Source organism: Anomaloglossus baeobatrachus, chromosome 8, assembly GCF_048569485.1.
Source record: "Anomaloglossus baeobatrachus isolate aAnoBae1 chromosome 8, aAnoBae1.hap1, whole genome shotgun sequence".
In the NCBI taxonomy this organism is placed as follows: Eukaryota; Metazoa; Chordata; class Amphibia; order Anura; family Aromobatidae; genus Anomaloglossus; species Anomaloglossus baeobatrachus.
In genome coordinates, this window is record NC_134360.1 from 51703091 (window position 1) to 51729792 (window position 26702).

The 26702-nt window shown below is 44.6% G+C and overlaps 1 protein-coding gene across 5 annotated transcripts in view; it reads left to right on the top strand.

Annotated features, from left to right (window-relative positions):
* The window catches only part of IL5RA (interleukin 5 receptor subunit alpha), a 121171-nt gene extending 96492 nt beyond the window's left edge, over positions 1-24679 (top strand). For 4 of the 5 annotated variants that reach the window (XM_075321608.1, XM_075321610.1, XM_075321609.1 and 1 more), the window contains 6 exons: positions 440-630; positions 789-919; positions 11417-11561; positions 11965-12049; positions 15139-15217; positions 22207-24679. In XM_075321608.1, coding sequence (XP_075177723.1) covers positions 440-630; positions 789-919; positions 11417-11561; positions 11965-12049; positions 15139-15217; positions 22207-22350 — 775 coding nt within the window. In that variant the 3' untranslated portion in view covers positions 22351-24679. The remainder of the gene's footprint in view (positions 1-439; positions 631-788; positions 920-11416; positions 11562-11964; positions 12050-15138; positions 15218-22206) is intronic. The other variant, XM_075321612.1, reaches the window with a different exon arrangement.
* The last annotated feature ends 2023 nt before the right edge of the window (positions 24680-26702 follow it).

Here is a 26702-nt window from a genome sequence, read left to right on the forward strand (position 1 = left end):
TGTAGGCAACACCATGAAGTTTGGGACCCATAACCAAGAAGGAGGTGGATACTGCACGGGAGGGCAGATTGTGCAATACCCTGTGACGACCTGATAGTCCAGGGGCGTCACATCAGCATACTCACCGGACAGGCCACCCATTGAGAATGATTGTGGCTCTGGATTGGCGTATACAACTGCGTGTTCAAGTTCCTGCCAATATCCAACAACTTTGCAGCCACTGAAGAGGAGCGGACCAACAAATCCGCAGGCCACAATCTACAACCTGATCATCTCTATGTGAAGGAGATGTGTTGCGCTGCTGAGGAAAATGGTGGTCGCTCCAGATCTGTTTAGCTTCTTACTGCAGGGCACTTGCCTATTTGTTTTTATCCTCGGATGTTCCCTGTACATGACGCAGCCTCATACGTTAAACTTCTTGGTACATGATCTCTTGTAGGCATAGCAACAGCATTGAAAGGTGTAAGAACTACGTCACGGAGCCGGCGGGACGGAAACGGACCGGGTGTATCATTCCCTATATTGACCTCTCCAAAAGCAGTGTGCCATGGATTGTGGTTCACATTAATGGGACAAGCAGGAGCCTCAAGATCAAGGCGATGGAGAAGATGTACGAATCGACAGAGATAGGTGAGAGACAACAAATGCCAGAAACTGCAGACGAGGGGTGAACCCAAACCTCAATGTGATGCGATCCGATGGTGCTGAGCTCACACCGGGGACTCCTCAGATCTGACAGACGAAAGTGCAACATGCGTAATATCATCTACAGTTTCTTCTCATTCCAGAGACGATCCCTCCTGTCCAGAACCTGAAAGCAGACGGGAAAGGACTACACTGGACCAAACCCGTCCAAACCTTCTCAGACAGCTGCTTCCAGTACCACGTCAATATCTCATCAAAGAGCAGAAATGAAATGGTACCTTATAAGTAACACAATCTAACCACGAAGAGATACAAAAGATTATAGTTTAATAGAAATTTTTGACTTATACTTTAAAGGCCATATAATTGTACTAGGTTATACTCTCTTTTATAGAAGCAGTATTATAGCAGTTATATTCTTGTACATAGGAGCAGTATTATAGCAGTTATATTCTTGTACATAGGGGCAATATTATAGCAGTTATATTCTTGTACATAGGGGCAATATTATAGCAGTTATATTCTTGTACATAGGGGCAGTATTATAGTAGTTATATTCTTATACATAGAGACAGTATTATAGTAGTTATATTCTCGTACATAGGGGCAGTATTATAGTAGTTATATTCTCGTACATAGGGACAGTATTATAGTCGTTATATTCTTGTACATAGGGGCAGTATTATAGTAGTTATATTCTTGTACATAGGGGCAGTATTATAGTAGTTATATTTTTGTACATAGGGGCAGTATTATAGTAGTTTTATTCTTGTACATAAGTGCAGTATTATAGTAGTTATATTCTTGTACATAGGAGGCAGTGTTATAGTAGTTTTATTCTTGTACATAGGGGCAGTATTATAGTAGTTTTATTCTTGTATATAGGTGCAGTATTATAGTAGTTATATTCTTGTACATAGGGACAGTATTATAGTAGTTATATTCTTGTATATAGGTGCAGTATTATAGTAGTTATATTCTTGTACATAGGGACAGTATTATAGTAGTTATATTCTTGTATATAGGTGCAGTATTATAGTAGTTATATTCTTGTACATAGGGACAGTATTATAGTAGTTATATTCTTGTACATAGGGACAGTATTATGTAATATATAAAGCTCAATGTGTATGTGTGTGTGTGTATGTATGTATGTATGTGTGTGTGTGTGTGTCCGGGATTGGCATCTGCACCGTCGCAGCTACAGCCACAAAATTTTGCACACTCACACGTCTGGACCCCGAGAGTGTCATAGGCTATGTTGTGAAGTGAAATTTTAACCCCACGCATTCCAATTTACCAATCAATTTTGCCCCTTTCTACATAATGGGGAAAAAGTGTATCCGCACCGTCGCATTTAAAATCACAAAATTTTGCACAGACACCTCATGTGACCCAGGGAACATCGTAGACTATGTTTTGACAGGAAAATTTAACCCTGTGTTTTCCAGTTACGCTCCAAAAAACATGCCTCCATTAAAGTAAATGGAGCCTGGAACTACAGGTTATTAGTAGGAGCTGTGATTGGTTGTTATAGGAACAAAAGACATTCATAGTATAAGAAGCTTATATGTGAGGTAATAAGATGTCGGTGGGGAGACAGAGCGAGACAGACAGAGAGACAGACAGGGAGAGAGAGACAGACGGTGAAAGAGACAGACAGAGACAGACCTGGAAAGAGACAGACCTGGAAAGAGACAGACCTGGAAAGAGACAGACCTGGAAAGAGACAGACCTGGAAAGAGACAGACCTGGAAAGAGACAGACCTGGAAAGAGACAGACCTGGAAAGAGACAGACCTGGAAAGAGACAGACCTGGAAAGAGACAGACCTGGAAAGAGACAGACCTGGAAAGAGACAGACCTGGAAAGAGACAGACCTGGAAAGAGACAGACCGACATGCAGACAGGGACAGAGACAGGCAGACAGGGACAGAGACAGGCAGACAGGGACAGAGACAGGCAGACAGGGACAGAGACAGGCAGACAGGGAAGGAAGAAACAGCCATAGAGACAAAGATAGATGGGGAAAGACACAGACCTTTATAGAGAAAGACGGGGAAAGAGACAGAGAAATAGAGACAGACCTGGAAAGAGACAGACCTGGAAAGAGACAGACCTGGAAAGAGACAGACCTGGAAAGAGACAGACCTGGAAAGAGACAGACCTGGAAAGAGACAGACCTGGAAAGAGACAGACCTGGAAAGAGACAGACCGACATGCAGACAGGGACAGAGACAGGCAGACAGGGACAGAGACAGGCAGACAGGGACAGAGACAGGCAGACAGGGAAGGAAGAAACAGCCATAGAGACAAAGATAGATGGGGAAAGACACAGACCTTTATAGAGAAAGACGGGGAAAGAGACAGAGAAATAGAGACAGACCTGGAAAGAGACAGACCTGGAAAGAGACAGACCTGGAAAGAGACAGACCTGGAAAGAGACAGACCTGGAAAGAGACAGACCTGGAAAGAGACAGACAGACATGCAGACAGGGACAGAGACAGGCAGACAGGGAAGGAAGAAACAGCCATAGAGACAAAGATAGATGGGGAAAGACACAGACCTTTATAGAGAAAGACGGGGAAAGAGACAGAGAAATAGAGACAGACAAGGAAAGAGACAGACAGGGAAAGAGACAGACCTGGAAAGAGACAGACCTGGAAAGAGACAGACCTGGAAAGAGACAGACCTGGAAAGAGACAGACCTGGAAAGAGACAGACAGACATGCAGACAGGGACAGAGACAGGCAGACAGGGAAGGAAGAAACAGCCGTAGAGACAAAGATAGATGGGGAAAGACACAGACCTTTATAGAGAAAGACGGGGAAAGAGACAGAGAAATAGAGACAGACAAGGAAAGAGACAGACAGGGAAAGAGACAGACCTGGAAAGAGACAGATGGAGAAAGAAACAGAGATAGAGACAGACAAAGAGAGAGACAGACAGAGACAGGCAGATGGGGAAAGAGACAGCCGGGGAAAAAGACAGCCGGGGAAAGAGACAGCCGGGGAAAGAGACAGACCTGTAAAGAGGCAGACCTGGAAAGGGGCAGATGGGGAAAGAGACACCTGAAAAGAGACAGACGGGGAAAGAGACAGACCTGGAAAGAGAGAGACGGAGCACATTACTTGGCCAATTTAGTTAAATCTGTGTGGAATATCTGGGGTGTTGAAATATATGTTGTGAAATGCTTCTATTAGCTTAGTTTTTGCCTTTTAATAATTACATTTTTGTTTTGTGGTTTTTGTGTGCAGAATACATTTTTGTTAATACATTCTATTTTGTCAACAGCAGTTATTAACCCGGGCGAAGCCGGGTAGTACAGCTAGTATTATATATTCTTGTATATGGGGCAGTATTATAGTAGTTATATTCCAGTACATAGGGGTAGTATTATAGTAGTTATATTCTTGTACATAGGGGCAGTATTATAGTAGGTATATTCTTGTACATAGGCGGGAGTATTATAGTAGGTATATTCTTGTACATAGGCGGGAGTATTATAGTAGTTATATTCTTATTCTTTGGCAGTATTATAGTAGTTATATTCTTGTACATAGAGGCAATTTTTATTAGAAAAAAACAAACATAAATACATGTATGAGGAACAAAAACTCCCATTAATACAAATCACAGAGGTTACAGAGACACCGGCACTAAATAATCAGATCAAATACAGAAATAAATTAACGAGTCCACACCTGTGGGGGAATGAAGCATCAATGAAACCCTGCAATCACCATACAATACATAGAAGGAGCAGAGTGATACTCATCATCCCGAGTCAGGGACGTTCTGTCCACCACCGGTGTCCATGGCAGATTCTACCTGAGGGTCTACAGATAGGGGCTTCCGCTTTGGCGGGGGATGTTCCTCTATGTCTCGGTCACATTCAAGTGTCCCCAATTCCCTCTCAAAATCATCATCATCATGGGACAAAGCCCCATACTTGTTGGACACGACCATCACACCGACAGAGCTCTGGACCTTCTTACTAGCCCTGTCACATGCAGCCTCAGGTCTACGGGAGGACGTGTCCTTCTTCTTCCTTTTATTCGGACTAATGGTCCAGTCATCAGATACAGATGCTGAAGGGGGGGCTACCTGAGACTGCTGGACCTGAGGGACGACCTCCATGTTCCCCTCCACACCATCCTGTTCTGGTATTACCTGAGCGGACTCCCGGGGGACATTGGAGTTGGGCAGTACCTCTCCTGATGTTAAAACCTCCTCCTGAGCCTCCGCCACCACCTCCTGAGCTTCTGGCACCACCTCCTGAGCCTCTGCCCCTGCCATCACATCCTCATCAGGGAACACTCTGCAGATGTTGTGCCAGGCGTCTGGACAGTCCCTGTGAGGATGTCCCATCTTACCACAGAGGTTGCACCTGACGTCCCGGCAGTCTGCAGCGACATGACCGATTTCCCCACACAGGCTGCACTTCACCACAGTACAGGCATTGGCCAAATGACCAGTTTTAGCACATTTGAAGCACTTTCGGGGCTGCTCGGGATAGTAACATCTCCCCTTCTCCCTCCCAATGAAGAAGGAGTTGGGCAGGTGGGCAGTAATATTATTATATTGCCTCAGCTTCACCAGGACCTTCCACCCCATAGTCCAGATACCGTCCTCATCTCTGACCTTGGAGAGTCCAGAGACGAGGTCACAATGTCTCCGGAGCCACACCTCGATGTCCTGTGGGGGAACGGCCTCATTCCAGAAGGTGACATTCACAGTGACAGTATCTGGCCTGGAAATAGGGACCAACAAGAACTTATTCCAGTCCTCAGTGTCCCGGAACTTGGGGTAATCGGCCCAGAATCTGTCCAGGTCAGACATGAGCTTAAAGCTGACATCATAGCCCTGCCCGTCCTGCAGATTAGAGACCGCCAGTATTTCACGCGGCACAAACCCCATCTGGCGGCACACAGCAGCTCCCTCACCACATACCTGCACTGCGGCAGAACCTCCTTGGGACCTATGTACTTAAAACGCACAACATTAATACGCTTGAAAGTCTGGCCGGTATAATGGGCGCCGGAGGTGAAGGATGGGGCGCCGCGGCTCCAGGCATTCCTGGGGGGCACCTGCCAGGTCACCCTGGGCTGACTAACAGGACGAGGGTCTGTAGCAGGGGGGGCTGGCACACCTTGCGGGTTAGATAGCAAAGTGGGAAAGTCACATATTGCATGCACATCAACATGAGCATCATCATCATCACAATGTGCAATGTCCATCACAGACTGTGAATCCCCTCCAGCCCCCGACCCCACAGGCACAACGACACCATCCCCAGGCTGTGCACTGGCCTTAGCAGCACAGACAGTCACACATGGAAGGTCCTGCTCCTGTGCGGGGCACTCTGGGACTTGGGCGGGCTTTGCACGTTGCGACATCGCAAGCCGATGCTGCGATGTCGCACGCGATAGTCCCCGCCCCCGTCGCAGGTACGATATCTTGTGATAGCTGGCGTAGCGAAAATTATCGCTACGCCAGCTTCACATGCACTTACCTGCCCTGCGACCGTTGCTCTGGCCGGCGACCCGCCTCCTTCCTAAGGGGGCGGGTCGTGCGGCGTCATAGCGACGTCACATGGCAGGCTGCCAATAGCGGCGGAGGTGAGCAGGATGTAAACATCCCGCCCACCTCCTTCCTTCCGCAAAGCCGCCGGCGGCAGGTAATATGATGTTCCTCGCTCCTGCGGCGTTATACACAGCGATGTGTGCTGCCGCAGGAGCGAGGAACTACATCGTACCTGTCGCTGCAGCATAATTATGAAAAAGTCGAGCCTGCAACGATGATACGATAACGACGCTTTTGCGCTCGTTAATCATATCATCTAGCATTTACACACTACGATCTCGAAAGTGACGCCGGATGTGCGTCACTTTCGATTTGACCCCACCGACATCGAATGTGCGATGTTGCAACGTGCAAAGCCGCCCTTGTAGTGCCTCCACTGTCTGAGGTGTAAGCTCCTGTAGCTGCAGTAGGTTCCCATCCTGAAAGCAGAATCTGGCAGCCTGTATCACCGGTCGCGTCTGCTGCTGGGGGTCTCGCCCTGAGCGGCCTCTGACTGCACATCAGGGGTCCTGGTCTCCACAGCACAGTCCTGCGTATGGGAGGCCAAATATTCCTGGGTCATATAGGACTCCTTCAGGGGCCCCATACTCTCCAGCACAGAGTCCATGTCCTGCACCATACTCTCCAGCACAGAGTCAATGTCCTGCACCACACTCACCAACTCCAAACCCTTCTTGTTCAGTCTCTGGTCACACACAGAGGTCAGGTCAGGATTAGCGGCCTTTAGATTATAGAGAAAGTCAATCTCCGCCTGCAGCATGCCTTTCATCGACTGTAACTCACCCAGTTTTCTGACGAGTCCAGGCAGCTCATCCGCTAGCTGCGGCTCGGGTACACACACTGTATCCACAGCTTCAGGCTTGACCACAGGTGCAGGGACTTTGAACACAGGCTTGTCACAGGCCTCCACCACAGATGTCTGCATGGTGGCCTTGCTGGACCCAGGCACTGGGACTTGCTTACCGCTGGCACTGGACTGCGACCTGGTGCGGCCTGAGCTCGCCATGCCGGACACCACATGCTGCTGCTGGAGATTTTCTTGCAGGGTCTGCTTCTCCAAAGATGTCCTCTGTCTGCGGGCCGGAGAGCTAAGCTGCACACCTGATGGTGATGGAGGCTGAGCTCCCGGCTGGAGCTGTGCACTGACCGGGGGTTCTCTGGAGGAATCACAACACTGCACACTTTGCTGTATTTCTTTACTTACTTCTGGCTTCTTTGCTGCACTTGGAGTTGGTTTTCCTCCCAAAACATTACACACAGATTCTTTATCTTCTCCTTTCCTGCTGGAGCGTTGTGCTACAGTCACAGGTCTCACAGCGACTCTGGGGGTGCTATTCCCAATAGAAGTGGCCTGGGAGCCGTGTCCCAGTGTAGGCCGGGAAGCCTGGGCCTTGCCTGGGGAGCTTCCCCGCCCTGGGCTTGCTCCAGGCATCAGGAGAACTGCTCAACACAACCTCACAGCTTGGGGGCAGTATTATAGTAGTTATATTCTTATACATAAGGGGGAGTATTATAGTAGCATACCTCCCAACCGTCCCGGATACAGCGGGACAGTCCCTCCTTTGAGCCTTTGATCCCGAGTCCCGCCCGTGAGGCTGTGTGTCCCCGTGGCTCCTCCCACCCACTGTAGCCCCGCCTTGCTGTTTGTCCCTTCTATCATTACAGAGTCGAGCGCGCACCTTGAAACTCCTGTGCTGCTGCTGAGGTATGGAAAACCCCCTGCACCAGAGCCGGCCCCCCCCCCCCCCCGCACCAGAGCCGAACTACCCTACTTCTGCAGCTCCTGGGCTGCATTCTAGAAAGGTTCCTAGGTTCCTATTGTTATTGTGCCCCCTTTGAAACCTAAAAAAATACTTTATAAAGTCTTACCTTTTTGTATGCAAATGTTTTTTTATGGTCACGCGGGCGGGCTGTCTAGCGTCCGTTATTCCCCCTCCTGCCACTTTACGCCGTCCTCCATTGCTCATTTACATACACAAGGACGCCTTCCTCATGTAACTGTCCTCCCGAAGTTTTGCGCATGCCCAGTGCCACTCTCGCGGGACTGAGCACTGTGCAAAGCCTGAACGCCATACCTCCCAACCGTCCCGGATACAGCGGGACTATCACGCTTTACATTGTTTGTCCCGTTGCCTCCTACCATCCTAACACGTGACGTGGCATAACAGAGAGGAGCGCGCTGCCCGAAACTGCTCTGTGCTGCTGCTAAGCCTAAGGTATGTAGAATATCCCCAGCGCTGATTCCCCTCCCCTCCCCTCCCGGCCGGAGCCTCTCTGTGCGGTCGGCCGGCCGCCTCTCTGTGCGGACTGCCGGCCGCCTGTCTGTGCGGTCGGCCGGCCGCCTCTCTGTGCGTGCGGCCGGCCGCCTTTCTGTGCGGACGGCCGGCCGCCTGTCTGTGCGGGCGACCGGCCGCCTCACTGTGGCTGCCTGCGTCTCCGTGCTGGAGGCCCGCCAGCTGCCTGCGTCTCCGTGCTGGAAGCCCGCCGGCTGCCTGCCTCTCCGTGATGGAGGCCCGCCGGCTGCCTGCGTGTCCATGCTGGAGGCCCGCCGGCTGCCTGCGTGTCCATGCTGGAGGCCCGCCGGCTGCCTGCGTGTCCATGCTGGAGGCCCGCCGGCTGCCTGCGTGTCCATGCTGGAGGCCCGCCGGCTGCCTGCGTGTCCATGCTGGAGGCCCGCCGGCTGCCTGCGTGTCCATGCTGGAGGCCCGCCGGCTGCTTGCGTTTCCATGCTGGAGGCCCGCCGGCTGCCTGCGTGTCCATACTGGAGGCCCGCCGGCTGCCTGCGTTTCCATGCTGGAGGTCCGCCGGCTGCCTGCGTGTCCATGCTGGAGGCCCGCCGGCTGCCTGCGTTTCTATGCTGGAGGCCCGCCGGCTGCCTGCGTGTCCATGCTGGAGGCCCGCCGGCTGCCTGCGTTTCCATGCTGGAGGCCCGCCGGCTGCCTGCGTGTCCATGCTGGAGGCCCGCCGGCTGCCTGCGTTTCCATGCTGGAGGCCCGCCGGCTGCCTGCGTGTCCATACTGGAGGCCCGCCGGCTGCCTGCGTTTCCATGCTGGAGGCCCGCCGGCTGCCTGCGTTTCCATGCTGGAGGCCCGCCGGCTGCCTGCGTGTCCATACTGGAGGCCCGCCAGCTGCCTGCGTTTCCATGCTGGAGGTCCGCCGGCTGCCTGCGTGTCCATGCTGGAGGCCCGCCGGCTGCCTGCGTGTCCATACTGGAGGCCCGCCGGCTGCCTGCGTTTCCATGCTGGAGGTCCGCCGGCTGCCTGCGTGTCCATGCTGGAGGCCCGCCGGCTGCCTGCGTGTCCATGCTGAATGGGTGTGGATGGGGAGTGTATATGGGAGTGACTGTGAAATGGGTGTGGTTAGGGGGCGTGGCCTAAAAATTTGCCGCGGCAAGCTGCGCGCGCCGCAAACTTTGTCCCTCTTTTCCTTCTTTAAAAGTTGGGAGGTATGTAGTAGTTACATTCTTATACATAAGGGGGAGTATTATAGTAGTTATATTCTTATACATAAGGGGGAGTATTATAGTAGTTATATTCTTATTCATGGGGCAGTATTATAGTAGTTATAATCTTGTACATAGGGGTCAGTATTATAGTAGTTATATTCTTGTATATAGGAAAAAAAACAAAAAAGTGAGCCGGAGTATGAGATGGTATACATGGAACTTGTGAGACCATGTTCACACTGGCCATGAGACAAAGAGAAACCAAGGAAAAAAATTGTGAAAACATACCCTGCTGTAACTAAATAAAAGCATAGTGCATATAAACATAGGGTACTTAGTAAACACTGTTTTTGATCAAAAAAAGCATAAAGCTATCCCACCAAACGTCAAGGTGTACCCAGTTGGGATAGTACCTACACTCTCTAATATTAAAACCTTACCATGGGTCTAAAATAGGCCTCAATGTGGCTAAGGGCTGAGAGCGACCGGGTCCCAACAGGACACACACAGTCAGGGGGATTCACAGAATGAAATGTCCAGCTCGCTGAGAAGGGGGCCACTCCCTGTTTGTACTGAATACAAAAAAACTACATAAAAACAAAAAAGTGAGCTGGAGTATGAGATGGTATACATGGAACTTGTGAGACCATGTTCACACTGGCCATGAGACAAAGAGAAACCAAGGAAAAAAATTGTGAAAACATACCCTGCTGTAACTAAATAAAAGCATAGTGCATATAAACATAGGGTACTTAGTAAACACTGTTTTTGTATATAGGAGCAGTATTATAGTAGTTATATTCTTATGCATGGGGCAGTATTATAGTAGTTATAATCTTGTACATAGGGGTCAGTATTATAGTAGTTATATTCTTGTACATAGAGGCAGTATTATAGTAGTTATATTCTTGTACATAGAGAGCAGTATTATAGTAGTTATATTCTTGTACATAGGAGCAGTATTATAATAGTTTTATTCTTGTACATAGAGAGCAGTATTATAGTAGTTATATTCTTGTATATAGGGGCAGTATTATAGTAGTTATAATCTTGTACATAGGGGTCAGTATTATAGTAGTTATATTCTTGTATATAGGAGCAGTATTATAGTAGTTTTATTCTTGTACATAGAGAGCAGTATTATAGTAGTTATATTCTTGTACATAGAGAGCAGTATTATAGTAGTTATATTCTTGTACATAGGGGCAGTATTATAGTAGTTATATTCTTGTACATAGGAGCAGTATTATAGTAGTTTTATTCTTGTACATAGAGAGCAGTATTATAGTAGTTATATTCTTGTCTATAGGGGCAGTATTATAGTAGTTATAATCTTGTACATAGGGGTCAGTATTATAGTAGTTATATTCTTGTATATAGGAGCAGTATTATAGTAGTTTTATTCTTGTACATAGAGAGCAGTATTATAGTAGTTATATTCTTGTACATAGAGAGCAGTATTATAGTAGTTATATTCTTGTACATAGAGAGCAGTATTATAGTAGTTATATTCTTGTACATAGGAGCAGTATTATAGTAGTTATATTCTTGTATATAGGAGCAGTATTATAGTAGTTATATTCTTGTATATAGGGGCAGTATTATACTAATTATATTCTTGTATATGGAAACAGAATGATAACAGTTATTGTTACACATTAATAATAAACTTATCCCTGTTCTGCATTAAAATATTAAAAAATATAACCTTTTGCGTTTTTTTCTTGATTTATGTGGCAGATTACGGTATCTCAGTGCAGCTTCAATGATACTGAGCAGTGGTCGGCTGTTAGACATGTCATCCGTGTGAGAGCTGTGGGGAAGGAACCATGTTGGAAAACTGAAAAATACAGTCCATGGACGGAAATGATACCTATAGGGGAAGGTAAGGTGACGCAGTCTATTATTAGAAGTTTCGGGTGAATGCATCACCTGGAAGAGAATCTGTGAAACTCTTAATTCTCGCAGCTTCCCCATTTATAGCTTTATAGTCATTACCAAGCAGAATTCTACCAGGGGATAGGGGGGCGTAGCTGTATAATCACCACAGTCCCTAAGTAAAGACCCTAAACATTAGCATTAGGCACAAAATACTGTATGGCGGATTGTAAAAGGAACACTACTTGGAGTATTCAGGGGAGCAGCGGGAATAAAAGAGCAAAAAGTGGAGACCTTTCTTCTGGTCTAAGAGGCTCCAAATGGGTTTCACCAAGTGGGGCGACCCCTGTAAGACGATATGATACGGCCCTGACCGTGCAGAGTAATATATGGCTCTCACCTCTTTGTAGATATGGACAGAAGTGACACAACGGGAATCATCGTCTCTGTCTGCGTAATAGCAGCATTCTTCATTACATTTTTTCTATGCATTAGGTAAGTGTGTATATATTATATTATGTGTGTGGGTGTAAATTGTCATTTCTTTATTGTGGAACTATTAGTCCTCCAGATCTTACATATATAATTATATACAGAAGATGCCCAGGTTATACCAGCTGTACATATATAATTATATACAGGAGATGCCCAGGTTATACCAGCTGTACATATATAATTATATACAGGAGATGCCCAGGTTATACCAGCTGTACATATATAATTATATACAGGAGATGGCCAGGTTATACCAGCTGTACATATATAATTATATACAGGAGATGCCCAGGTTATACCAGCTGTACATATATAATTATATACAGAAGATACCCAGGTTATACCAGCTGTACATATATAATTATATACAGGAGATGCCCAGGTTATACCAGCTGTACATATATAATTATATACAGGAGATGCCCAGGTTATACCAGCTGTACATATATAATTATATACAGGAGATGTCCAGGTTATACCAGCTGTACATATATAATTATATACAGAAGATGCCCAGGTTATAGCAGCTGTACATATATAATTATATACAGGAGATGCCCAGGTTATACCAGCGGTACATATATAATTATATACAGGAGATGCCCAGGTTATAGCAGCTGTACATATATAATTATATACAGGAGATGCCCAGGTTATACCAGCTGTACATATATAATTATATACAGGAGATGCCCAGGTTATACCAGCTGTACATATATAATTATATACAGGAGATGTCCAGGTTATACCAGCTGTACATATATAATTATATACAGAAGATGCCCAGGTTATACCAGCTGTACATATATAATTATATACAGGAGATGCCCAGGTTATACCAGCTGTACATATATAATTATATACAGGAGATGCCCAGGTTATACCAGCTGTACATATATAATTATATACAGGAGATGCCCAGGTTATAGCAGCTGTACATATATAATTATATACAGGAGATGCCCAGGTTATAGCAGCTGTACAGAAGATACCCAGGTTATACCAGCTGTACATATATAATTATATACAGGAGATGCCCAGGTTATACCAGCTGTACATATATAATTATATACAGGAGATGCCCAGGTTATACCAGCTGTACATATATAATTATATACAGAAGATACCCAAGTTATAGCAGCTGTACATATATAATTATATACAGGAGATGCCCAGGTTATAGCAGCTGTACATATATAATTATATACAGGAGATGCCCAGGTTATACCAGCTGTACATATATAATTATATACAGGAGATGCCCAGGTTATACCAGCTGTACATATATAATTATATACAGGAGATGCCCAGGTTATACCAGCTGTACATATATAATTATATACAGGAGAGGTCCAGGTTATACCAGCTGTACATATATAATTATATACAGGAGATGCCCAGGTTATACCAGCTGTACATATATAATTATATACAGGAGATGCCCAGGTTATACCAGCTGTACATATATAATTATATACAGGAGATGCCCAGGTTATACCAGCTGTACATATATAATTATATACAGGAGATGCCCAGGTTATACCAGCTGTACATATATAATTATATACAAGAGATGCCCAGGTTATACCAGCTGTACATATACAATTATATACAGGAGATGCCCAGGTTATACCAGCTGTACATATATAATTATATACAGGAGATGCCCAGGTTATACCAGCTGTACATATATAATTATATACAGGAGATGCCCAGGTTATAGCAGCTGTACATATATAATTATATACAGAAGATACCCAGGTTATAGCAGCTGTACATATACAATTTTATACAGGAGATGCCCAGATTATACCAGCTGTACATATATAATTATATACAGGAGATGCCCAGGTTATAGCAGCTGTACATATATAATTATATACAGGAGATGCCCATGTTATACCAGCTGTACATATATAATTATATACAGAAGATACCCAGGTTATACCAGCTGTACATATACAATTATATACAGGAGATGCCCAGATTATACCAGCTGTACATATATAATTATATACAGGAGATTCCCAGGTTATAGCAGCTGTACATATATAATTATATACAGGAGATGCCCAGGTTATACCAGCTGTACATATATAATTATATACAGGAGATGTCCAGGTTATACCAGCTGTACATATATAATTATATACAGAAGATACCCAAGTTATAGCAGCTGTACATATATAATTATATACAGGAGATGCCCAGGTTATAGCAGCTGTACATATATAATTATATACAGGAGATGCCCAGGTTATACCAGCTGTACATATCTAATTATATACAAGAGATGCCCATGTTATACGAGCTGTACATATACAATTATATACAGGAGATGCCCAGGTTATAGCAGCTGTACATATATAATTATATACAAGAGATGCCCAGGTTATACGAGCTGTACATATATAATTATATACAGGAGATGCCCAGGTTATTCCAGCTGTACATATATAATTATATACAGGAGATGCCCAGGTTATACCAGCTGTACATATATAATTATATACAGGAGATACCCAGGTTATAGCAGCTGTCCATATATAATTATATACAGGAGATGCCCAGGTTATAGCAGCTGTACATATATAATATACAGGAGATGCCCAGGTTATACCAGCTGTACATATATAATTATATACAGGAGATGTCCAGGTTATACCAGCTGTACATATATAATTATATACAGGAGATGCCCAGGTTATACCAGCTGTACATGTATAATTATATACAGGAGATACCCAGGTTATACCAGCTGTGCATATATAATTATATACAGGAGATGCCCAGGTTATACCAGCTGTACATATATAATTATATACAGGAGATACCCAGGTTATACCAGCTGTACATATATAATTATATACAGGAGATACCCAGGTTATAGCAGCTGTACATATATAATTATATACAGGAGATGCCCAGGTTATACCAGCTGTACATATATAATTATATACAGAAGATACCCAGGTTATACCAGCTGTACATATATAATTATATACAGGAGATGCCCAGGTTAGATCAGATACAATTATATAATTATATATCAGAGTTTATATCTTTTTTTTTTTTTTTTAAATTTCCAGATGTTGGAAACATTTGTTTCCAGAGATTCCAAAACCCAAGAATGAGCTTAAGGAGGCTTTCCAGAATAAACAAAACCAGGTAGGAGTGTGCAATCAGGGGGTGTGATGTGTTATACAGGGGATAGCTCTCGTGTTATACAGGGGATAGCTCTCGTGTTATACAGGGGATAGCTCTCGTGTGTTATACAGGGGATAGCTCTCATGTGTTATACAGGGGATAGCTCTCATGTGTTATACAGGGGATAGCTCTCATGTGTTATACAGGGGATAGCTCTCATGTGTTATACAGGGGATAGCTGTCATGTGTTATACAGGGGATAGCTCTCATGTGTTATACAGGGGATAGCTGTCATGTGTTATACAGGGGATAGCTCTCATGTGTCATACAGGGGATAGCTCTCATGTGTTATACAGGGGATAGCTGTCATGTGTTATACAGGGGATAGCTCTCATGTGTTATACAGGGGATAGCTCTCATGTGTTATACAGGGGATAGCTCTCATGTGTTATACAGGGGATAGCTCTCATGTGTTATACAGGGGATAGCTGTCATGTGTTATACAGGGGATAGCTCTCATGTGTTATACAGGTGATAGCTCTCATGTGTTATACAGGGGATAGCTCTCATGTGTTATACAGGGGATAGCTCTCATGTGTTATACAGGGGATAGCTCTCATGTGTTATACAGGGGATAGCTCTCATGTGTTATACAGGGGATAGCTCTCATGTGTTATACAGGGGATAGCTGTCATGTGTTATACAGGGGATAGCTCTCATGTGTTATACAGGGGATAGCTGTCATGTGTTATACAGGGGATAGCTCTCATGTGTCATACAGGGGATAGCTCTCATGTGTTATACAGGGGATAGCTGTCATGTGTTATACAGGGGATAGCTCTCATGTGTTATACAGGGGATAGCTCTCATGTGTTATACAGGGGATAGCTCTCATGTGTTATACAGGGGATAGCTCTCATGTGTTATACAGGGGATAGCTGTCATGTGTTATACAGGGGATAGCTCTCATGTGTTATACAGGGGATAGCTCTCATGTGTTATACAGGGGATAGCTCTCATGTGTTATACAGGGGATAGCTCTCATGTGTTATACAGGGGATAGCTGTCATGTGTTATACAGGGGATAGCTCTCATGTGTCATACAGGGGATAGCTCTCATGTGTTATACAGGGGATAGCTGTCATGTGTTATACAGGGGATAGCTCTCATGTGTTATACAGGGGATAGCTGTCATGTGTTATACAGGGGATAGCTCTCATGTGTCATACAGGGGATAGCTCTCATGTGTTATACAGGGGATAGCTGTCATGTGTTATACAGGGGATAGCTCTCATGTGTTATACAGGGGATAGCTCTCATGTGTTATACAGGGGATAGCTCTCATGTGTTATACAGGGGATAGCTCTCATGTGTTATACAGGGGATAGCTCTCATGTGTTATACAGGGGATAGCTCTCATGTGTTATACAGGGGATAGCTGTCATGTGTTATACAGGGGATAGCTCTCATGTGTCATACAGGGGATAGCTCTCATGTGTTATACAGGGGATAGCTGTCATGTGTTATACAGGGGATAGCTCTCATGTGTTATACAGGGGATAGCTCTCATGTGTTATACAGGGGATAGCTGTCATGTGTTATACAGGGGATAGCTCTCATGTGTTATACAGGGGATAGCTCTCATGTGCTATACAGGGGATAGCTCTCATGTGTTATACAGGGGATAGCTTTCATGTGTTATACTGGGGATAGCTGTCATGTGTTATACAGGGGATAGCTCTCATGTGTCATATAGGGGATAGCTCTCATGTGTTATACAGGGGATAGTTCTCATGTGTTATACAGGGGATAGCTCTCATGTTATACAGGGGATAGCTCTCGTGTGTTATACAGGGGATAGCTCTCATGTGTTATACAGGGGATAGCTCTCATGTGTTATACAGGGGATAGCTCTCATGTGTTATACAGGGGATAGCTCTCATGTGTTATACAGGGGATAGCTCTCATGTGTTATACAGGGGATAGCTCTCATGTGTTATACAGGGGATAGCTCTCATGTGTTATACAGGGGATAGCTCTCATGTTATACAGGGGATAGCTCTCATGTGTTATACAGGGGATAGCTCTCGTGTTATACAGGGGATAGCTCTCATGTGTTATACAGGGGATAGCTCTCATGTGTTATACAGGGGATAGCTCTCATGTGTTATACAGGGGACAGCTCTCATGTGTTATACAGGGGATAGCTCTCATGTGTTATACAGGGGATAGCTGTCATGTGTTATACAGGGGATAGCTCTCATGTGTTATACAGGGGATAGCTCTCATGTGTTATACAGGGGATAGCTCTCATGTGTTATACAGGGGATAGCTCTCATGTGTTATACAGGGGATAGCTCTCATGTGTTATACAGGGTATAGCTCTCATGTGTTATACAGGGGATAGCTCTCATGTGTTATACAGGGGATAGTTCTCATGTGTTATACAGGGGATAGCTGTCATGTGTTATACAGGGGATAGCTCTCATGTGTTATACAGGGGATAGCTCTCATGTGTTATACAGGGGATAGCTGTCATGTGTTATACAGGGGATAGCTCTCATGTGTTATACAGGGGATAGCTGTCATGTGTTATACAGGGGATAGCTCTCATGTGTCATACAGGGGATAGCTCTCATGTGTTATACAGGGGATAGCTGTCATGTGTTATACAGGGGATAGCTCTCATGTGTTATACAGGGGGTAGCTCTCATGTGTTATACAGGGGATAGCTCTCATGTGTTATACAGGGGATAGCTCTCATGTGTTATACAGGGGATAGCTCTCATGTGTTATACAGGGGATAGCTCTCATGTTATACAGGGGATAGCTCTCATGTGTTATACAGGGGATAGCTCTCGTGTTATACAGGGGATAGCTCTCATGTGTTATACAGGGGATAGCTCTCATGTGTTATACAGGGGATAGCTCTCATGTGTTATACAGGGGACAGCTCTCATGTGTTATACAGGGGATAGCTCTCATGTGTTATACAGGGGATAGCTGTCATGTGTTATACAGGGGATAGCTCTCATGTGTTATACAGGGGATAGCTCTCATGTGTTATACAGGGGATAGCTCTCATGTGTTATACAGGGGATAGCTCTCATGTGTTATACAGGGGATAGCTCTCATGTGTTATACAGGGTATAGCTCTCATGTGTTATACAGGGGATAGCTCTCATGTGTTATACAGGGGATAGTTCTCATGTGTTATACAGGGGATAGCTGTCATGTGTTATACAGGGGATAGCTCTCATGTGTTATACAGGGGATAGCTCTCATGTGTTATACAGGGGATAGCTCTCATGTGTTATACAGGGGATAGCTCTCATGTGTTATACAGGGGATAGCTCTCATGTGTTATACAGGGGATAGCTCTCATGTGTTATACAGGGGATAGCTCTCGTGTGTTATATAGGGGATAGCTCTCGTGTGTTATACAGGGGATAGTTCTCATGTGTTATACAGGGGATAGTTCTCATGTGTTATACAGGGGATAGCTCTCATGTGTTATACAGGGGATAGCTCCCATGTGTTATACAGGGGATAGCTCTCATGTGTTATACAGGGGATAGCTCTCGTGTGTTATACAGGGGATAGCTCTCATGTGTTATACAGGGGATAGCTCTCGTGTGTTATACAGGGGATAGCTCTCATGTGTTATACAGGGGATAGCTCTCATGTGTTATACAGGGGATAGCTCTCGTGTGTTATACAGGGGATAGTTCTCATGTGTTATACAGGGGATAGCTCTCGTGTGTTATACAGGGGATAGCTCTCGTGTGTTATACAGGGGATAGCTCTCGTGTGTTATACAGGGGATAGTTCTCATGTGTTATACAGGGGATAGCTCTCATGTGTTATACAGGGGATAGCTCTCATGTGTTATACAGGGGATAGCTCTCATGTGTTATACAGGGGATAGCTCTCATGTGTTATACAGGGGATAGCTCTCATGTGTTAAGTAGAATATTGGGGAATATTTATCACGATGGCTCTTCCTTTTTTATAAATTTGATGCATTTTTATGGTTTGATTCTTTTTTGCATTTGCAATATTTGTCTACTTTTTGCAGTTTTTAGCCTGTTTTTGATTTGCACCAAATTCATTTACATCTTCTTTAAAGTCTGTTTCATATGGGATTGTCTTTCTTATGTTTGTGACTGTGAATATTTTTTTTACAAAATCGATACATTTTTGTCCCCTGGAAAGTCACAAAAAATGGCTAAAAGCAAAATAAAGAGTTTTTTTTAATTTTACACAAAATTCATGAATCACTAGTTGTATCCTGAATAGTTTGGTACAAAAACGTCAATGAACAGATCACAAGACAATAAGGAGAAAGTGACTTAAAGGGAAGGTGCCATAAAAAAAAATTCTCAATAACTGAAAAAATGTAAAGTATTATTGTTTTAATGTTTTGTTTAAATATTATTTGTTTTTAATTGAGCAAAATATAAAAAAACTATTTTAAAGGTTTGCTATTTTCCAGGGAGGAGCAGGGAGATATCACAAATGATAAATCAGGCCTAGGTTTCCACCACCTTTTGGTGCACACTATCACTTTAAGGGCTGCTTCTCACTTGCGAGTTTCTCGCAGTAGAGCAATGCGAGAAAATCTTGCATTGGAATCGGACACATGTTAGTGAATGATTCAGCTCTCATCTGCGATTTTTTTTCTCAGTCCAAATCGAACTGAGAAAAAAATCACAGCATGCTGCTTTTTTGCGAGTTTCTACTGCGAGTCTCTCCAATGCAAGTCTATGGGAGCGTGTAAATAATCGGATGTCACGGGACGGCACTCACACCATCCTAGTGACATGCGATTTTCTAAATACATTTCTCGCATGTTTCCTAAAACACTGGAAACGAGCGATGTCTCCCAATGTCTGTCAATCACTATTCTCTGTCAGTCGGTCTCTCCCTCTCGGTCTCTATTCTCTCTCTGTCGGTCGGTCACTATCTCTGTCCCTCTCTCACAGTCTGTCGGTCATTTTCCCCTCCTCTCTCATACTCACCGTTCCTTGATCCCCAGCGTGGGGACACCTTCCATGATTAATCTGTAAGTTACAGTAAATAAACACACACCTGAAAAAATCATTTATTAGAAATAAAAAAACACTAACAAATTCCCTGGCTCACCAATTTAATAAGCCCCAGAAAGCCGTCCATGTCCGACGTAATCCAGGATGGTCCAGCGTCGCTTCCAGCTCTGCTGCATGAAGGTGACCGGAGCTGCAGAAGACACCGCCGCTCCTGTCAGCTCCACGCAGCAACTGAGGTGAGTAGCGCGATCAGCTGAGCTGTCACTGAGGTTACCCGCGGCCACCGCTGGATACAGCTGATCGCGCTACTCACCTCAGTTGCTGCGTGGAGCTGACAGGAGCGGCGGTGTCTTCTGCAGCTCCGGTCACCTTCATGTAGCAGAGCTGGAAGCGACGCTGGACCATCCTGGATTACGTCGGACATGGAGGGCTTTTTGGGGCATAATAAATTGTTGAGCCAGGGAATTTGTTAGGGTTTTTTATTTCTAATAAATGATTTTTTCAGGTGTGTGTGTGTTTATTTACTGCAACTTACAGATTAATCATGGAAGGTATCTCGTGGAGACGCCTGACATGATTAATCTAGGATTTAGTGGCAGCTATGGGCTGCCATTAACTCCTTATTACCCCGATTTGCCAACGCACCAGGGCAAATCGGGAAGAGCCGGGTACAGTCCCAGAACTGTCGCATCTAATGTATGCGGCAATTCTGGGCGGCTGTTGGCTGATATTGTTAGGCTGGGGGGTTCCCCATAAAGTGGAGCTCTCCATCCTGAGAATACCAGCCTTCAGCCGTATGGCTTTATCTGGCTGGTATTAAAATTGGGGGGGACCGCACGCCGTTTTTTTTTAATTATTTAATTATTTATTCCACTGCACAGTATAGACCCGCCCACCGGCTGCTGTGATGGGGTGCAGTGAGACACCTGTCACTCAGCGTGGGGGCGTGTCTCACTGCAACCAATCATAGGCGCCTGTGGGCGGGGAAAGCAGGGAATACGAGATTGTTTAATGAGCGTCCGGCTTTTTCAAAATAGTAAAAGCCGCCGGAGCAGTGTGAACGCCGTGCAGCACCGCGCCGGGGATAGGGGATTGGTGAGTATGAGAGAGGGCTGCTAACTTCAGTGACTCAGGGGATTAGCGGTCACCGGTGAGCCCTTCACAGGTGACCGCTAATCAGGACGCGGCACAGACAGAGCCGCAGCATGACAATGAAGTCGGGTGAAGTTCACCCGAGTTCATTCTGATCGTGCGGCTCTGTCTGTGTCTGCTGTCATCTGCCATTCAGCTCTGCTACATGGCTGTCTGTGTCTGCTGTCAGCGGCGATGTAACAGCGCTGAATGGCAGATGACATAGTAAAAAATACGCATTACACACGCATTACACACGCTAGTAAAATCATTAATTTATTCAGAAAAAGCATCGCACTTGCGTTGCACTCGGACCTAACGTGAACTAAAATCAGCCGAGTTTTTTTCAGCCCAGTCGGACCGATTTTACTCGCATAGATGTGTTTCCAGCCTTAGCCACACCCCTTTGTCAAATAAATTATAGAGGGTGGCTAAAACGCATATTTGGTGCAAGTTATGGAAAACTTTTTTTTTTACCAAATTGTGCCAGAATTTTCGAGCATTTAACGGAGTAATTGTCACTTGGGAAAACTGTACTAAGGGCTAGCAACAATGTCATCACTTCTACACCTGTGACCGCTGCAGCTAATCACTCTTTATTGGTGCAGTTAATTATTTATTTTAGCACATTTTTCCCTTTTGGCAAGGTTTTGGAGCGCTGCCCATGATGACATGCTGGAACTTGTAGTTCATTCAGATTTTTGGGTTTTGTTGACGAGGACTCCTCCTGGTAGCCAGCTGGGAGAGTTTGCTGGTCCATTTATGCCTTACATGGGTGGCCACTTGTTACTTACCTCTGACTGAGTCCATTTCGCTCTGTTTCGCCTCTAGGCCCTGATGCGGTGCAACTCCTGGGACAACGAAGAAGTGATCAGTTACATCGAGGAGATGGGGCATTTGGACAAGTACATGACGTCCGCAGGTTACGGGCACATTGCAGACTATTCCTCCAGCAGATTGTGCAAAGCCTTATGATCCCAGATGCTGCTGCGCTCAGCCGGACAAAAGTACAGATGCAGTGACGCGATGGTGGCACGTGGAGGCGCTCCAACAGGGGTATTACTGCATTATTGTTCAGTAGCGGAAAGTGACGCTTGGGTATCAGAACAATGACAGACACCGGACTGCATCCTAAAGAGCTTGATGAACATAAAACAGAAAGCAGCGGGACAATCGCATCCTGTGCACCGCTAAACATAGCGAAATGTATGATGCTTTACCTGCTTGTGTCTGCTGCAGTCTCATTGTGTGAAATTGTAAATAAATGTGTGATCTTTCTATTGTTATTTGTATAAGGAATCTGTTTATCTGAATATGTTCATCTCTGATCGACTCTTTAATTCCTTCAGAGCTGCACTCACTATTCTGCTGGTGCAGTCACTGTGTACATACATTACATTACTTATCCTGCACTGATCCTGAGTTACATCCTGTATTATACTCCAGAGCTGAACTCACTATTCTGCTGGTGCAGTCACTGTGTATATACATTACATTACTTATCCTGCAATGATCCTGAGTTACATCTAGTATTATTCTCCAGAGCTGCACTCACTATTCTACTGGTGCAGTTACTGTGTACATACATTATATTCCTTATCCTGTACTGATCCTGAGTTATATCCCATATTATTCTCCAGAGCTGCACTCACTATTCTGCTGGTGCAGTCACTGTGTACATACATTACTTATCCTGTATTACACTTCAGAGCTGCACTCACTATTCTAATGGTGCAGTCACTGTGTACATACATTACTTATCCTGTACTGATCCTGAGTTACATCCTGTATTATACTTCAGAGCTGCACTCACTATTCTGCTGGTGCAGTCACTGTGTACAGTCATGGCCAAATGTTTTGAGAATGACACCAAAATTACATTTTCACATGATCTGTTGCCCTCTGGTTTTTAATTGTGTTTGTCTGATGTTTACATCACATACAGAAATATAATTGCAATCATATTATGAGACCAGAAGGTTCTATTGACAGTTAGAATGAGTTAATGCAGCAAGTCAATATTTGCAGTGTTGACCCTTCTTCTTCAGGACCTCTGCAATTCTCCCTGGCATGCTCTCAATCAACTTCTGGAGCAAATCCTGACTGATAGCTGTCCATTCTTGCATAAGCAATGCTTGCATTTTGCCAGAATTTGTTGGTTTTTGTTTGTCCACCCATCTCTTGATGATTGCTCACAAGTTCTCAATGGGATTAAGATCTGGGGAGTTTCCAGGCCATGGACCCAAAATCTCTGTTTTGTTCCATGAGCCATTTAGTGATTACCTTTACTTTATGGCAAGGTGCTCCATCATGCTGGAAAAGGCATTGTTGGGCGCCAGACTGCTCTTGGACAGTTGGGAGAAGTTGCTCTTGGAGGACATTCTGGTGCCATTCTTTATTCATGGCTGTGTTTTTAGGCAAGACTGTGAGTGGTGCGATTCCCTTGGCTGAGAAGCAACCCCACACATGAATGGTTTCAGGATGCTTAACAGTTGGCATGAGACAAGACTGGTGCTAGCGCTCACCTCTTCTTCTCCTAATAAGCTGTTTTCCAGATGTCCCAAACAATCAAAAAGGGAATTCATCTGAGAAAATGACTTTCCCCCAGTCCTCAGCAGTCCACTCCCTGTACCTTTTGCAGAATATCAGTCGGTCCCTGATGTTTTTTCTGGAGAGAAGTGGCTTCTTTGCTGCCCTCCTTGAAACCAGGCCTTGCTCAAGCAGTCTCCTCCTCACAGTGCGTGCAGAAGCACTCACACCAGCCTGCTGCCATTGCTGAGCTAGCTCGCCACTGCTGGTAGTCTCATCCCGCAGCTGAAAAAGTTTTAAGATATGGTCCTGGCGTTTGCTGGTCCTTCTTGGGCGCCCTGGAGACTTTTTGGCAACAATGGAAGCTCTCTCCTTGAAGTTCTTGATGATGCGATAGATTGTTGACTGAGGTGCAATCTTTGTAGCTGCGATACTCTTCCCTGTTAGGCCATTTTTGTGCAGAGCAATGATGGCTGTACGTGTTTCTTTAGGGATAACCATGGTTAAATGGGCGGCACGGTGGCTCAGTGGTTAGCACTGCAGTCTTGCAGCACTGAAGTCCTGGGTTCTAATCCCACCAAGGACACCATCTGCAAGGAGTTTGTATGTTCTCCCCGTGTTTGCGTGGGTTTCCTCCGGGGTCTCCGGTTTCCTCCCACACTCCAAAGACATACAGATAGGGACTATAGATTGTGAGCCCCAATGGGGACAGTGTTGACAATGTATGTAAAGTGCTATGGAATTAATAGCGCTATATAAATGAATAAAATTATTATTATTATTATTAACTGAAGAGAAACAATGATACCAAGCACCAGCCTCCTTTTAAAGTGTCCAGTGGTGTCATTTTTACTTAATCATGACTGATTGATCGCCAGCCCTGTCCTCATCAACACCCACACCTGTGTTAATGGAACAATCACTAAAACAATGTTAGCTGCTCCTTTTAAGGCAGGAATGCAATGATGTTGAAATGTGTTTTGGGGATTAAAGTTCATTTTCTTAGCCAATATTGACTTTGCAAGTAATTGCTGTTAAGCTGATCACTCTTTATGACATTCTGGAGTATATGCAAATTGCCATTAGAAAAACTTAAGCAGTAGACTTTGTAAAAATTAATATTTGTAGCATTCTCAAAACTTTTGGCCATGACTGTACATACATTACTTATCCTGCACTGATGCTGAGTTACCTCCTGTATTATACTCCAGAGCTGCACTAACTATTCTGCTGGTGCAGTCACTGTGTACATACATTACTTATCCTGTACTGATCCTGAGTGACATCCTGTATTATACTCCAGAGTTGCACTCACTATTCTGCTGGTGCAGTCACTGTGTATATACTGTACATTACTTATCCTGTACTGATCCTGAGTTACCTCCTGTATTATACTCCAGAGCTGCGCTCACTATTCTGCTGGTGCAGTCACTGTGTACATACATTACGTTAATTATCCTGTATTGATCCTGAGTTACATCCTGTATTATACTCCAGAGCTGCACTCACTATTCTGCTGGTGCACTCACTGTGTACATACATTACGTTAATTATCCTGTATTGATCCTGAGTTACATCCTGTATTATACTCCAGAGCTGCACTCACTGTTCTGCTGGTGCAGTCACTGTGCCCATACATTATATTACTTATCCTGTACTGATCCTGAGTTACATCCTGTATTATACTCCAGAGCTGCACTCACTATTCTGCTGGTGCAGTACTTTATTGTTCTTAAGTGCAGATATGAAGGCTTAATGCTTTTTAAAAGACAAAAAAAAATCATAGTTTTCCTTTTAAATAAATGTGTTTCCCTGACACAGAGCGCCAAATACATGGCATAGATTTGGAGTTATCTGGTAGCATTTAGCATGTAATGTCTTGGGAGGAGAGCTGAAGGTTTGGAGCTTTGTGTCATCATTACCGTATTCTTATTCCCCATGCGGTTTTGTATATGTCATTGTTACATGCTGAGCTTTATATGTCAGATAATGAGGAATGATTACGCCTCGGATGTAAGGTTACATAATCCCATCTCTGGGGTAAAGTTCCTGGCAGCGCACGGGGCGAGGTCACTGATGGACCATTGTCTGCAGGAAAGTCCCAGATATCTTGTAAATAGCAGATTTCTGGCACATCCAGACTCGGCCCCAGCTGCTCCAGAAAACCATGGATATTACAATCATACGAGTCTGCAGTGAGGGATTGCAGCAATGTCATGTTTCGGGATATCTGATGGCCAAGCAGATGCGGTACCACACCCCAGCGCCTTGACTTAACTTACATAGAATAAGAAAGAATAAAAAGCTAGGATACTATGTATCTAAGAAGACGTCACTGGTGTTGCAAAGTATCAGTGGAGAAAATCTTAATACAGGGGGTGCACAACATTTTTTGGACCAAGGGTCTCATCGTCATACTAAATCAATCCCAAAGGCTGCAAAAATGTTTAAGGGTTACTTACATAAATACATCACCAGAAACATCTTCAGTACATTAATAATTCAGAAGTAGCAAGATTCAAGTATTTGGAGCAGAAACTCACCAAATTTTCTCAAATCTTTAATTTTTGAGGATTTAACGTTTTAACATAGCTATGAAGCACATTATGGAATGCTACATGTGTATAAGATCAGAACCACCGCTGTCAGTTCATGAATGCAGTGCCAGAACCATGGACAGTACATAAATATCTCCAATGCTGCACCTCACTGTGCTTCCTGCACAAAACATCCCTCTACACTGCCTCTCTCCATAACATCCTCTCCACACTGCCCCTCTCTGTAATATCCCCACACAA